A 13,778-nucleotide genomic window follows, 5' to 3' on the forward strand; every position below is an offset into this window, starting at 1 on the left:
CTAGCCTGAGCAAGAGGCCACCTGGCGGGCTGGCTTCTGGAGTGACGGCAAGAGCAAAATGGAAGTTTGGGGAGTTGATGAGAGCAGGGGACATGCAGACATAAAATGTTCAAAACTCTCCCAAGGAGTCTGGCAGTGAAGAGGCGACAAGGGATGGGACGTGACCTCAGAGGGCAGCAGGGGTGCGGCGGATGGTGTTTATGTGACGGAAGGTTTCCAAGGCTGATAGGAGGAGCCCCTGAAGAAGGCAGGCTGGAGATGTGAGGCAGAACGGGCAGTGTGGATGTTCACTGAAGAGAAAACAGAGCTGAAGGGGTGGGTCCAGGCTGGGGAGGAGGAGGCAGCCGTCTTTCCTTGAAGGAGGTCCCCACCAGCCGCCATGAAGGTCGGAGAAGGAATCGGTGCCCCTCCCGTCTCTCCCACGCGGTAGCCAACAGGCTATTCTATACGCGGCTCCTCAAAGCTGCCTTTGCCACCACCCAGTGTGCAAGAGTATTGTGTACAAACAGAATCTGAAAGTTACTGTTGCTAGGTGACTACCCCAAAATGGAGGTGGCATGTAAATATAAAATAGGCTAAATTTACATCTTTATAAAACAGCATTTCTTAACACGTCTAACATGCTTTAGAGAATAATCTACACGGAACGTTGGCATCATCAGTAATTCTGGTCGTGGGACCAGGAGGACAGAAATGTGCCCAGCGGGGACGCCCACACGGCCAGGCTGGTGTGACATCCCCTTTCCCATCACAGAGCCCTGGTTTTGTTCATTTCCAAGGTCAGTAAGTGCTTTGGTCTAAGATATATGTATATATTGATTTCAGAGAGGAAGAGAGAGAAGAGATGGAAACATCAATGATGAGACAGAATCGTCAACTGGCTGCCTCCTGCACATCCCACACTGGGGATCGATCCCGCACGTGCCCTTGACCGGAATTGAACCCAGGACCCTTCAGTCCACAGGCTGACGCTCTATCCACTGAGCCAAGCCAGCTAGGGCAAGAGATGAGTCTTGACCAGTCCAAGCCAATCAGGTTCAGGAAGGGGCCTGGGGCACAGTGCTGGCCACTAAGACTGCAGATGTCGGCGGGAGGAGGGGCTTCTGGCAAAGGCCCGTCACTCAGGACAAAGCAGCGCAGGGAGGAAGCATGTCTGCTTCCTGCCTCAGAATGCAGTTCCCGGAAGGATGGCAGCCACCACGGGAGAAGCAGGGAGCGCCCAGGAGGACAGAGCAAGTGGAAAGAACAGCCCTTCCGTGCGTGATGCCATGAGCTGTTCCACCAGCCAACCCCAGGCCACCTTCCCCAGGGGCTTCTCACCATGTGAAAGAAGACATTTTCCTCGTGCCCAGCCATTTCTAATACAGTTGGTAGCACGGCAGCCAGGCCAAAACGACGGAACTGCCACAAACAGGGGCCGGGGAAGGTTGGAAACAGGAGAGAGGAAGCCCTTGCCATTCTAGGAACCTGAGTCATTTTATTATGAGACTCACTGGTTTAAAAGTAGGGGAGGGGGTGGGTTCTGGTGGGAAGGCAGGAAGGAGGGAAACTGGAGGAAAGGGAAGCAGCCAACAGAGTCTGAGACAAGCTCCCTGGGTGGCTCTTGGCCCTCCACCCCCTGGGCAGCGGCTGCCTTCATTGCTCTAATCCCCGCGTCCTTGATCATTAACTTCACTTCCCTGCCTGTGACTCATTTCCGGTCTCAGGCGACAGGATTCTGTGAATAGTTCCAGGGAGAGAAAAACACAAATACCTATTACTCACTGAGGACGTCTGCTCTGTCCACGGTCGGTACCGACAGTTCACTGCTGGGCGAGGCCCTGGTTCCTGTCCAGATGTCTCCAGAGCACAAATGCCTGTTTTCCGCACCGCAGTGGCTCACCCACCCCGGGATTTACAAATCACCTCCTAAGTCTCCTACACACAGTTTCAACCTTCCTGCTCCGTGACCCTGGCCAAGGCCTCCAGGAGAGCGACACCTTAACGCTGCCCCCCTCCCCTCCTCTGCCTGGTCCATAACCATGACTCATCATCCCTCCGTGGGGCCAATCTCATCTAAACAGGCCCCCGGACCAATGAGTTCCCTGCGGGCTGTGACGCGCACCGTTACCTCCACTTCCTGCCTGATGGGCTCCTCTCCAAGCACCTGTCTGATTGCCCATTCATTTCAGCTCACAATCTCCACCCAGATGCTCACAGGTTTCCCTGAATGACTTCAGTTGCATATCAGCTCGAGGTCCGACTAACTCTCCCCGATGAACCACGTGCTGGGTCAGCATGTCACCTCTCCGCTCAGGACTCTGCTGCCGTGACTCTCGCTACAGCACCGATTCTGGGAGTCAGACGGGTGAGCTGGACACCATCAAACACACACAGTGTGTTATCCCCGCTCGGGCTTCCACCCTGCTGCCTCCTGGGGGTGCCCAATGACCCCCAACTCTGCTCTCCCAATCCTCTCATTCCTGCAGGCTCAGCTCAGACCTCACCTCTTTCCGGAAGACTTGGCAGCCAGCTCTCTCTCCTACAATCCCCCGTCCCACACTCTTTGGCACCCAAATGCCTTGATAAAGCGTCTTTCCTCGGGCTGGAGCACCCTGCCCGGACACAGCCACGTCCCCCACGTCTTGGCGCTCCGCACAGTACGGGCTAGTCCTGAGCACTAGGGAGGGAGGAGGAAACTATTTGCTAACTTCTGGGATGGAGATAACCATTTCCCAAAGAAGCGTCCCTGAGCTGATGTCGCCAGCAGCTAGTCCCCGGCCTGGAAGCAGAGGAGGAGCGCGGGCGGGGCAGAATGGAACCTCATTTACCACTGCGGCTTCCTCCAGTGGAGTCGCTCCGAGCCAGGGGAGGTGGATGCGGCTTGTCCATCAGCATGCCCGATGAGGGGGCTCCTCCCAAGGGGACAGGGGGGATGGAGTAGGGGCCGGGGACACAGGACACAGAGGGAGGGTACCCGGCCTTGGCTGCTTTCCCTGCTTCATACACTGTGGAGGGAGATGAAGAGCAAGAGATTATACGGCCCCACCCTCACAACCCTCACACCTCACGTCCCTGAGGGTGCTCTTTAGGGACCTCCTGGATGTGTGCCTATTTGTGCATGCATGCACATGTATGTGCCTATGCGTGCAGGTGCATACCGTCTCCCAGAGCATGTGTGTACATGTGTATGTTATGTGTGCCTATGTGTGTACACGTGTTAGCACATGCACATGTATGTGTGTGTCTATTTGTGCATGTGCCTGTGTGTGCTTATGTGCATGTGCCTATGTGTGCATGTATGTGTGTGCATGCGCCTTGTGCGCCTGTGTGTGTGTTCTCCTAGGCCTGAGTCACTTAATTGGAAGCACTCCCCGCACTGCCTTGGACTCCTCCAGCTCCGTCAGCAGACGACATCAGGAATTACAGTGTTTGGCACCTGGCAACTGAGTCACTAGCGGCAGCGGGAGCCGTCCCAGCAGCTCCGTGACAGCAGCGGCCCACTCTTAGCCACACTGTGTGTAGGCAGCCCAGCCCTGGGGCTGCCCGGGGCAGCTTCCAGGGGAGGCGGAACCGCTTCTAGCGGCAAAGCAAGCAAGGGGCTGCGTGTGAGCCCAAAAGCAGAGCAGACAACATGACCCTCCCAGAAGTGCGTTCTTCCCGAGAGCACTAACCGACCACGTGTCTCTCTCCTGCGAGCTGTCTGGTAGACAGCAGGGGTTCCAAGCGTGATGCCTACCTGGGCCTAGCACCTGGGGAATCCCCAAAGGAGAACTCGTTCTTCTGTGGGCCCTTTGGTCATGGGAGCACATAAAACCCGCCAGTGGCTGGATGGTACCCAGGACTGTGGTCTGCACACTCTGCTCGTCAAGAGGGGTTCTCTGCTGTGAGAGGCGTGACCAGAGAAGGTTCCTCGAGTCTGAACGCCCCGGGAGAGGGCAGGCGCCTCTCCCACAGCCTCAGCCTCCTGCACCTGCCCTTCCTGCAGCCAAGTCTCAACGAGAAGGCACATGCTGGTGACGGGCGTGGACAAGGATGGAGAGGTGAGTGGATGTGAGACAGCACACAAGGGTGTCGGCTCTGGAAGCGGGGCTCCCGCGGGGAGGGAGCATGGGATGAGCGACACTTTGGGCGGAAGGAAAGGAGGTGGAGAAGGAAGTCAGGCACACAGCCGCCCAGTGGGTCATGGATCCTCGCGGGCTGCCCCCCGCCCCCGGGGCCCTTTACTCACAGGCCTGAGGGCAGCAGCAGGATTCCGGGCAGCACGGGCAGCGGATGTAGCAGCAGCAGCTGTGCGGGCAGCACTGGCACCAGCAGATGCCCACCAGGACGAAGAAGAGGAAGACGCCCAGGATCACCAGCCCCACAAACACCCACTCTGGAAGGACGCACAGAGAAACCCGCGTCAGGATGGCCCGCTCGCCGGCCTCCCCATGAAGAGGCAGACGGGGGGCCTGGGACAGAGGGCACAGAGCCCCCAAACTCGGGAGGCACTGGGAGAGTAAGAAGTGCAGACCCCCCGGGGCTGGGGCGTGAAAAGGATGGTCACCAGGTCCTGTGAGCACAAGCCACGGTGGGCTCAGGGCCCGCCCGGGGAACGGGTTTACCATGTTGACTGCAGTGTCAGGACTGGTGTGGGACAGGAGCACAGACTGGTGGCTGGGGAGGGGTCGGGTCTGCTGAGCTAGAACATGGGTTCTGTGAGTACGTGTCCTGGGGAGTCGTTGCTGGAAGTGTAAGCCCTGAGAAACTTCTCCATGTCTACCTGGTGCAAATCAGAACGTATTTAGGTGGTCCGTGTCCTTATGTCTCCATCCGTTCCCCTGCCCATCGCCCGGAACGCCTTTCCTGAACTCGGCATCGGGGCTAATACCTGCCCAGCGAACCATGACCAGAGACAGGAGAGCGGCTCCCAGAGAGAAGACGCTGCCCCGTCCCCGGCTGCCGACTGGCTGGAGGGCCCAACTCCCACTGGAGGCGTGGGAGGCCGGAGTGAGCCTCGGTTTCCCTTAAAAGCTAAAAGACTAAAGCAATTTCGATTGAAAATCATCTACCAAAACCCCTTTACAATGGACTTTACGCGTTATTTTATTAAATTTTGGGTATTAAATACTCCTTCGGTTAAGTGGCCATTCAGTTAGAGCTTGAAAACGTGACGTTTTTGTTACGTAGGTTTGTGATCATGGCAAAGCTATTGATTGATCTTTGTTTAGACAGATTTCCTCATCCCCCTGAATGACGTTTTTGTTACGTAGGTTTGTATCATGGCAAAGCTATTGATCTTTGTTTAGACAGATTTCCTCATCCCCCTGAAACACGTTCAAAGCGCCAGGCCGCTCTGCAGACAAGAACGAGAGACCTCGTCACTCCTGTGGTCCGGAGAGCCTTCCTGCTGAGGCGCTAGATGGCTGAGGGCTTGGCTGGGCCTTGGAAATAACAGACCACAGTACCCGAGACAGTGGTGAGCCCTGAGGCTTCGGTGAGGTGTGTGGTGAGGTGGCCACAGGCGGGTCAGGCAGCCAAGGAGGAGAGACTGCAGGTGCCCTTGAAGAAACACTGTTATCCGAGAAAGGATTCTTGCAGCCAAAAGGGAGGGGCGTTCGGGTACCCAGGGGCGGAGATGAAAAATACAGTAACTCTTTCTTGGGGGTATAATCTCTCATTTGAAGAAGCGGTGCAGTGTGACATTGTTCCTTTGACGTACCAACTGACAATTCTGGATAAGGGGGATCGCAAAGCGGCAGCTCTGTGTGACCTTGGGATGGACATGAAGAGGAATGTCTGTACTGGGTCCGTCAGCTATTGGGAAAGGGCCAGGGAATTCACGGGAGAATAATGAGGGAAGCGCTACTGGGAAGACTCTGGGTGTTTCTGAAGCCTTGAATCAAATCAAAACCGATGGTGGTGAATATTCTGTATCTCACTGCTGCTGCTAACTCTAGGCAGCTCTGCAACCTTGGGGAGAAACCTCCAAAGCAAGAGGGAACCCTTTCCTACCCCGAGTCTGGATGTGCTGCCCCCTGGTCCATCCCTGTTCTGTCCGTGCCTCTTCCAGGCGGCACCAACATGATGGCGGCTTGTCTAGGCTGCTGCGTTCAACTTAAGCTACACGGAGAGACAGAGGTGTGCATTCGGGACAGGTGTCCCTGAGAGAGTCCACAGCCCCCGCTAGGACTTAGGGGCCCCAGAAGGCCCTGAAGTTGTATACAAAGCAGAGTAGGTATGCAGATGCGTGTTCTTCAAGGGAGGAGGGCTGCATAGCTTTCATTAAGTTTGAAGAAAAAGCTCTGATAAAGTTATAAAGGGAAATTCAGAGTAACATGGTTGCACATAATGACCGGGTACACATGTAACTTAGGGCATAAGGAATGCAGACAAGTAACGACTCTGTTCAGGATACTTAGTGCTATTTGGGGGCAGCTGAGACACTGGGCATGAGGTGGCCAGGGAGCCCGCATGCCTGGCACGTGTGGTCAGGGCTGGGTACCCATCTCAGCCATTTTTAATTATCACTACTTTTTTAGGGTCTAGTAACAGAAGAAATGCAATTTAAAGGCTCTCCCAATGGGCTTAGTTCATCCTGGAAAAGACCACAGACATATATAGACAAATGTGCAAATACATTAAAGGAGCAATTAGTCACTAATGCAGAAGCCAGACAGATGGAATGACAGCAAATTAAGCAAACAAAGAGTTAAATGACTGAATACCTGGCATAATCTCCACAGCGAAGCTGGGCAAGAGGTCAGCAAGCAGCCCTGTCCTGCCTAGAAGAGGTAGGAGGGAAAGAGAAGGAAAGAGGTTACTCCCAGGGAAACACAGCCTGGGCCTGGCTGCGGCAGCGCCACCCACACGGGGCCTGGCCCAGGCTCTTGGTGGTACTCGAGGCACATCCAGCGGTGGGGCTCGGACAAGAGAATGACTTTCCCTGTCAACCTCTGGCAGCTACGTAAGTGAACTCTGCACCTACATCAGGTGGAAGCAGAAGCAGAACTTCCCCTCCAACCACCTATAGGAGGAGGGAATGCCTGCCTCACCCACCAAGGGCCTGACCCAGCAGACAGACATGCCCCATCTCCACACACTTTGCATCCTTCTCGCACCTTTTATTGGAAAAGTCCACCCCATCCGTATCCAGGCGTTCAGCCTGCATGTCCATACATCCGCACGCATCCCTACACCCAAACGAAGTGCATATTTAGTTTTAACTCGGAATGATCTCGGTATATAATTCTAATTATAGCCTGGAGATATTTCAATGACTAAAATTTCAAAGGCAAAGAAGAGATAAGCTAGATCGGGTACACGCTCCTCTCCTCTGGCTTCGGAAATGCTCTGTACGGTATGGCTTTCTCATATGGCACCCACAGCTGGCGTGGCGTGGACCCAGCTGCCTTCCACGTGATGAGGCAGAGAAGCGTAAGGGCTGGTGTCGGAACAAACAGGTGCCCCTCGAGGCTCGCTGGCAAGGAGCTGTGCAGGAGGGGAGCCACTGGGAGATGTGGGGAAGGAGGCCAGTCCTGTTATAAACTCGCCTCCTTTATAGGACGAGGTGCCAAGCGCTTGCACCACGTTCTCATATCACAGTCGGTGGAAAGGCCCAGCTGGGACTTCCCCGCACCAGACGCCCAGCCACACTGGGGTCTCGCTCATCACTGAGGTGCGCTGGGAAACAGCTCGCAAGCCGCCTCCTGCCAGGCTTGGGATGGCAAAGGGTCACCCTGGCACCTGAATGCTGCTTCATTTACGTGTGTGACAATGCACCTAGAACAGCTCTTCCAGTACAAATATAATGTGAGCAGCGGGTCACTGTAGGGTTTCTAGTAATCATGTTAAAAGAGCAAAAAGAGGCCCTGGCCGGGCAGCTCAGCTGGTTAGAATATCATCCTGATAAACCAAGGATGCGGGCTCGATCCCCAGTCAGGACACATACAAGCAGCAACCAACGAATGCATAAATAAGTGGACCAACAAATCAATGTTTCTCTCTTTCTCTCTAAAATCCATCAGTTAAAAAATTTAAAACGAGTAAAAAGACTGAAATTAATGGCTATTTTTACTTATACCAATGCAGCCAAAGTGTGAGCACTTCCCAGGCCCGTATCACCTCAACTGTGGGGTCTGTTTCATGCCCGTGGACTTGGTTCATTCAGAAAACAGCCCTTCCTGTTCAAGTTTCTAGAGGTGGAGTCGAGGAAAGTCACTCACGTGTGGTTTACATTTTGAGGCGAAAGGCCATGGCTGGGCACTGGCCCCTCCTTCTTCAAGCCGCCCCACCGAAGAGCAGCCCCGACAGAGGTCCAGGAAAAGGCGCGCCCAGCCGCGGGGAGGACGTGTCCTGGGGGCTCGGCGTTAGGGAGGTGGAAAGGGATCTTGGCTCACTTTGCTTTTCTTGGCTCTCCTGACTCTGCAAGGCCAGTGCCTCCTGGGAGAGGTTGGGTCAGAAATGTGGACCGGGCTTCACAAAGCTTGTCACTCGGACAGAAGGACAGGCGTCCCGCTTCTCATTCTCTCTGAAGCCACAGCCCAGAGCTGATGCTCCTGAGGCCGGGACAGCTTCCCACGTGCCCCGTGTGGTGGCCCCATGGCCAGGCGGTACCCTCTCGCAGTCCAGGGGGGAACATGACAGGGCTTTCGCCTGAGGACAGCTGGAGTCAGGGGACAGCGGACACTGCCACCCATCATGTCAGCAGTGAGACCATGTGCGTCACTGGCTCGCACACCGTGACTTATTTTATTGGATTAAAGGCACTTTGAAAGGGGGGTTTACACTGGGAGGTGCCCTTGAAGAAACACTGTTATCCGAGAAAGGATTCTTGCAGCCAAAAGGGAGGGGCGTTCGGGTACCCAGGGGCGGAGATGAAAAATACAGTAACTCTTTCTTGGGGGTATAATCTCTCATTTGAAGAAGCGGTGCAGTGTGACATTGTTCCTTTGACGTACCAACTGACAATTCTGGATAAGGGGGATCGCAAAGCGGCAGCTCTGTGTGACCTTGGGATGGACATGAAGAGGAATGTCTGTACTGGGTCCGTCAGCTATTGGGAAAGGGCCAGGGAATTCACGGGAGAATAATGAGGGAAGCGCTACTGGGAAGACTCTGGGTGTTTCTGAAGCCTTGAATCAAATCAAAACCGATGGTGGTGAATATTCTGTATCTCACTGCTGCTGCTAACTCTAGGCAGCTCTGCAACCTTGGGGAGAAACCTCCAAAGCAAGAGGGAACCCTTTCCTACCCCGAGTCTGGATGTGCTGCCCCCTGGTCCATCCCTGTTCTGTCCGTGCCTCTTCCAGGCGGCACCAACATGATGGCGGCTTGTCTAGGCTGCTGCGTTCAACTTAAGCTACACGGAGAGACAGAGGTGTGCATTCGGGACAGGTGTCCCTGAGAGAGTCCACAGCCCCCGCTAGGACTTAGGGGCCCCAGAAGGCCCTGAAGTTGTATACAAAGCAGAGTAGGTATGCAGATGCGTGTTCTTCAAGGGAGGAGGGCTGCATAGCTTTCATTAAGTTTGAAGAAAAAGCTCTGATAAAGTTATAAAGGGAAATTCAGAGTAACATGGTTGCACATAATGACCGGGTACACATGTAACTTAGGGCATAAGGAATGCAGACAAGTAACGACTCTGTTCAGGATACTTAGTGCTATTTGGGGGCAGCTGAGACACTGGGCATGAGGTGGCCAGGGAGCCCGCATGCCTGGCACGTGTGGTCAGGGCTGGGTACCCATCTCAGCCATTTTTAATTATCACTACTTTTTTAGGGTCTAGTAACAGAAGAAATGCAATTTAAAGGCTCTCCCAATGGGCTTAGTTCATCCTGGAAAAGACCACAGACATATATAGACAAATGTGCAAATACATTAAAGGAGCAATTAGTCACTAATGCAGAAGCCAGACAGATGGAATGACAGCAAATTAAGCAAACAAAGAGTTAAATGACTGAATACCTGGCATAATCTCCACAGCGAAGCTGGGCAAGAGGTCAGCAAGCAGCCCTGTCCTGCCTAGAAGAGGTAGGAGGGAAAGAGAAGGAAAGAGGTTACTCCCAGGGAAACACAGCCTGGGCCTGGCTGCGGCAGCGCCACCCGCACGGGGCCTGGCCCAGGCTCTTGGTGGTACTCGAGGCACATCCAGCGGTGGGGCTCGGACAAGAGAATGACTTTCCCTGTCAACCTCTGGCAGCTACGTAAGTGAACTCTGCACCTACATCAGGTGGAAGCAGAAGCAGAACTTCCCCTCCAACCACCTATAGGAGGAGGGAATGCCTGCCTCACCCACCAAGGGCCTGACCCAGCAGACAGACATGCCCCATCTCCACACACTTTGCATCCTTCTCGCACCTTTTATTGGAAAAGTCCACCCCATCCGTATCCAGGCGTTCAGCCTGCATGTCCATACATCCGCACGCATCCCTACACCCAAACGAAGTGCATATTTAGTTTTAACTCGGAATGATCTCGGTATATAATTCTAATTATAGCCTGGAGATATTTCAATGACTAAAATTTCAAAGGCAAAGAAGAGATAAGCTAGATCGGGTACACGCTCCTCTCCTCTGGCTTCGGAAATGCTCTGTACGGTATGGCTTTCCCATATGGCACCCACAGCTGGCGTGGCGTGGACCCAGCTGCCTTCCACGTGATGAGGCAGAGAAGCGTAAGGGCTGGTGTCGGAACAAACAGGTGCCCCTCGAGGCTCGCTGGCAAGGAGCTGTGCAGGAGGGGAGCCACTGGGAGATGTGGGGAAGGAGGCCAGTCCTGTTATAAACTCGCCTCCTTTATAGGACGAGGTGCCAAGCGCTTGCACCACGTTCTCATATCACAGTCGGTGGAAAGGCCCAGCTGGGACTTCCCCGCACCAGACGCCCAGCCACACTGGGGTCTCGCTCATCACTGAGGTGCGCTGGGAAACAGCTCGCAAGCCGCCTCCTGCCAGGCTTGGGATGGCAAAGGGTCACCCTGGCACCTGAATGCTGCTTCATTTACGTGTGTGACAATGCACCTAGAACAGCTCTTCCAGTACAAATATAATGTGAGCAGCGGGTCACTGTAGGGTTTCTAGTAATCATGTTAAAAGAGCAAAAAGAGGCCCTGGCCGGGCAGCTCAGCTGGTTAGAATATCATCCTGATAAACCAAGGATGCGGGCTCGATCCCCAGTCAGGACACATACAAGCAGCAACCAACGAATGCATAAATAAGTGGACCAACAAATCAATGTTTCTCTCTTTCTCTCTAAAATCCATCAGTTAAAAAATTTAAAACGAGTAAAAAGACTGAAATTAATGGCTATTTTTACTTATACCAATGCAGCCAAAGTGTGAGCACTTCCCAGGCCCGTATCACCTCAACTGTGGGGTCTGTTTCATGCCCGTGGACTTGGTTCATTCAGAAAACAGCCCTTCCTGTTCAAGTTTCTAGAGGTGGAGTCGAGGAAAGTCACTCACGTGTGGTTTACATTTTGAGGCGAAAGGCCATGGCTGGGCACTGGCCCCTCCTTCTTCAAGCCGCCCCACCGAAGAGCAGCCCCGACAGAGGTCCAGGAAAAGGCGCGCCCAGCCGCGGGGAGGACGTGTCCTGGGGGCTCGGCGTTAGGGAGGCGGAAAGGGATCTTGGCTCACTTTGCTTTTCTTGGCTCTCCTGACTCTGCAAGGCCAGTGCCTCCTGGGAGAGGTTGGGTCAGAAATGTGGACCGGGCTTCACAAAGCTTGTCACTCGGACAGAAGGACAGGCGTCCCGCTTCTCATTCTCTCTGAAGCCACAGCCCAGAGCTGATGCTCCTGAGGCCGGGACAGCTTCCCACGTGCCCCGTGTGGTGGCCCCATGGCCAGGCGGTACCCTCTCGCAGTCCAGGGGGGAACATGACAGGGCTTTCGCCTGAGGACAGCTGGAGTCAGGGGACAGCGGACACTGCCACCCATCATGTCAGCAGTGAGACCATGTGCGTCACTGGCTCGCACACCGTGACTTATTTTATTGGATTAAAGGCACTTTGAAAGGGGGGTTTACACTGGGATCCTGTATTTCTGAAAAGCATTTTGCTTCCATCTTCTTGCCTAGCGATTCCTGAGAACTGCCTTTGGCAGCTGGACATGCGGTATCTTCCCTTCCTAGTCTAACCCGTCACGTCCAATGAAGGCCTGACCGGGAGTCCACACAAGGCAGCAAACGCCCTGCTTTCCGGGCCTTTCCCAGCCGGGACCTCGCTCATCCTCCAGGGTTCGGTGTAAGAGCGGCAGTTACATGCCACTGAATGTCTGAGAAAAGGATGGAGAGACGACATTGCAAACAGAGGGCCCCGTTTTCTTTTCAAACATCGTTCAAGCTATTATAGAAAACGGTGTTCATGAAGCTTGGTTTCCGAACTTGGCAGAACCCATCACCTTAAAGACATTTCCACAGGAGTCACCCCAACAGCTCAGGCACACGAACCATTAGCACCAGCACCAACATGAGCACCATTCCATACCAAAGCATCACACATGTCACAGCCCATAATACTCACACACCTGGGCTTGAATGATCATGGCAGCAACGTGCACAGTGGATAAAACAAGTTACGTATCGTCCCACACAGTCCCCAGGCAGCCGCTGTTTGCCACAGACACCTTCAAGTTACCCCTGAATGCTTTGTGCTATTCCTCGGACCCATTACTCCTGATTGTCTCCAATTCATTCATTCATTCATTCATCAAGAAATGTATATGGAGCCAGGTGGAGACACAGAGGGGAACTGGACGCGATCCTTACACTCTCGAGGCTCTCAGTCTCGCCTGCAGCCTGTCCAACGGTGTGAGTATAAGAACTCGGTGTTGGGATCTGCTTCAGCGTCACAGGACTTACCTGAGGTCAGGGACCGTCCTCCTGCCGCGTGCAATGGTTTCACCAGCCTTCCTTGCATTTTAACATCGGGTTCCACCTGGTGCTGGGACCTTCCCCCAGAGACATGGCCTGATAGTCACAACAAACCCTGTCCTGTGACATCCCCCGAGACGTGAGCGCTCCTCTCACGGTAGGCCAGGCCCTTCCATGCACTTACTCCCTTCTTCCCGAAGATAACAGCGCATCACTTCTCACTGCCCTTGTTTGTGTGAGTCCTCGTCCCACACAGCCTCCCTGCCTCCAACGTGGATTCCGACAGCCATAAGGAAGCTGCGCTGAGAAGGTGGGTGTGCCATGCTCGGAGGACCCCGGGCACCCTGCCTCAGAGCTGGTCTCCGGCTGCAAGGAGCACCGCACTGAGGACGAAACCCTCCCACAAGAGGAGGCACCTCACCCTCTGGACCGGGAAGTGTTTCCAGTAGCAAATACCCTCTGTGGGGTATGCTGGCTTCTGATTGGCTGCTCACAAGGGTGCCCTTGTCCATCCCAGAAGGAAACAGGCTCTTCATCAGCGCAGGAAGGGAGCATTCCTTCACCGAGCCCTGGTCCATGTGCTGGAGAAGGGGGAGCACCCTGGACTTGGGGCTCAATGGTAGGAGCATCCTCAAGGCACCAAAACATCCCAAAAGGTCATCTTACCATCGAGGGGACTGAAGGCCTGCCCCACCTCGCACCCCACAGGTTGTAACCCCCAGGCTGGGGTATGTGTAAGGCGGCCATCACAGAGATACAATGTGCTTACAAGCTTAGCCAAAAAGAGTGTTTGTCTCTACTCTTGAAACTTAAATCCAAGCCCTGATAACGAGTCCAAGCCTTCAGAGAGCAGAGGTTAACCACGTTTCCTTTGTCCTGGTGAGGCTGCTGCTGCGGACAGCGTGGTCACCTCCATTCCTTTCCCTGCGCTTATTCACTTGGAGTC

General features: G+C 54.3%; 1 protein-coding gene and 1 long non-coding RNA gene across 3 annotated transcripts in view; one reads left to right on the forward strand and one right to left on the reverse strand.

Moving 5' to 3' along the window:
- Positions 1-13,778, reverse strand: part of ILDR2 (immunoglobulin-like domain containing receptor 2) — a 60,598-nt gene that overhangs the window by 17,380 nt on the left and 29,440 nt on the right. For both annotated transcript variants that reach the window (XM_014528535.1, XM_014528536.1), the window contains exons 4-5: positions 4,211-4,357; positions 2,811-2,987 (exon numbers count right to left, since the gene is read on the reverse strand). In XM_014528535.1, the coding sequence (XP_014384021.1) occupies positions 2,811-2,987; positions 4,211-4,357 (324 nt within the window). The remainder of the gene's footprint in view (positions 1-2,810; positions 2,988-4,210; positions 4,358-13,778) is intronic.
- LOC102255237 lies at positions 3,269-9,902 on the forward strand. The gene is made up of 3 exons (XR_314404.2): positions 3,269-4,022; positions 5,271-5,518; positions 8,757-9,902. It is a non-coding gene; the product is annotated as an uncharacterized LOC102255237 (long non-coding RNA).

The sequence above is a fragment of the Myotis brandtii genome, unplaced genomic scaffold (assembly GCF_000412655.1).
Source record: "Myotis brandtii unplaced genomic scaffold, ASM41265v1 scaffold64, whole genome shotgun sequence".
In the NCBI taxonomy this organism is placed as follows: domain Eukaryota; kingdom Metazoa; phylum Chordata; class Mammalia; order Chiroptera; family Vespertilionidae; genus Myotis; species Myotis brandtii.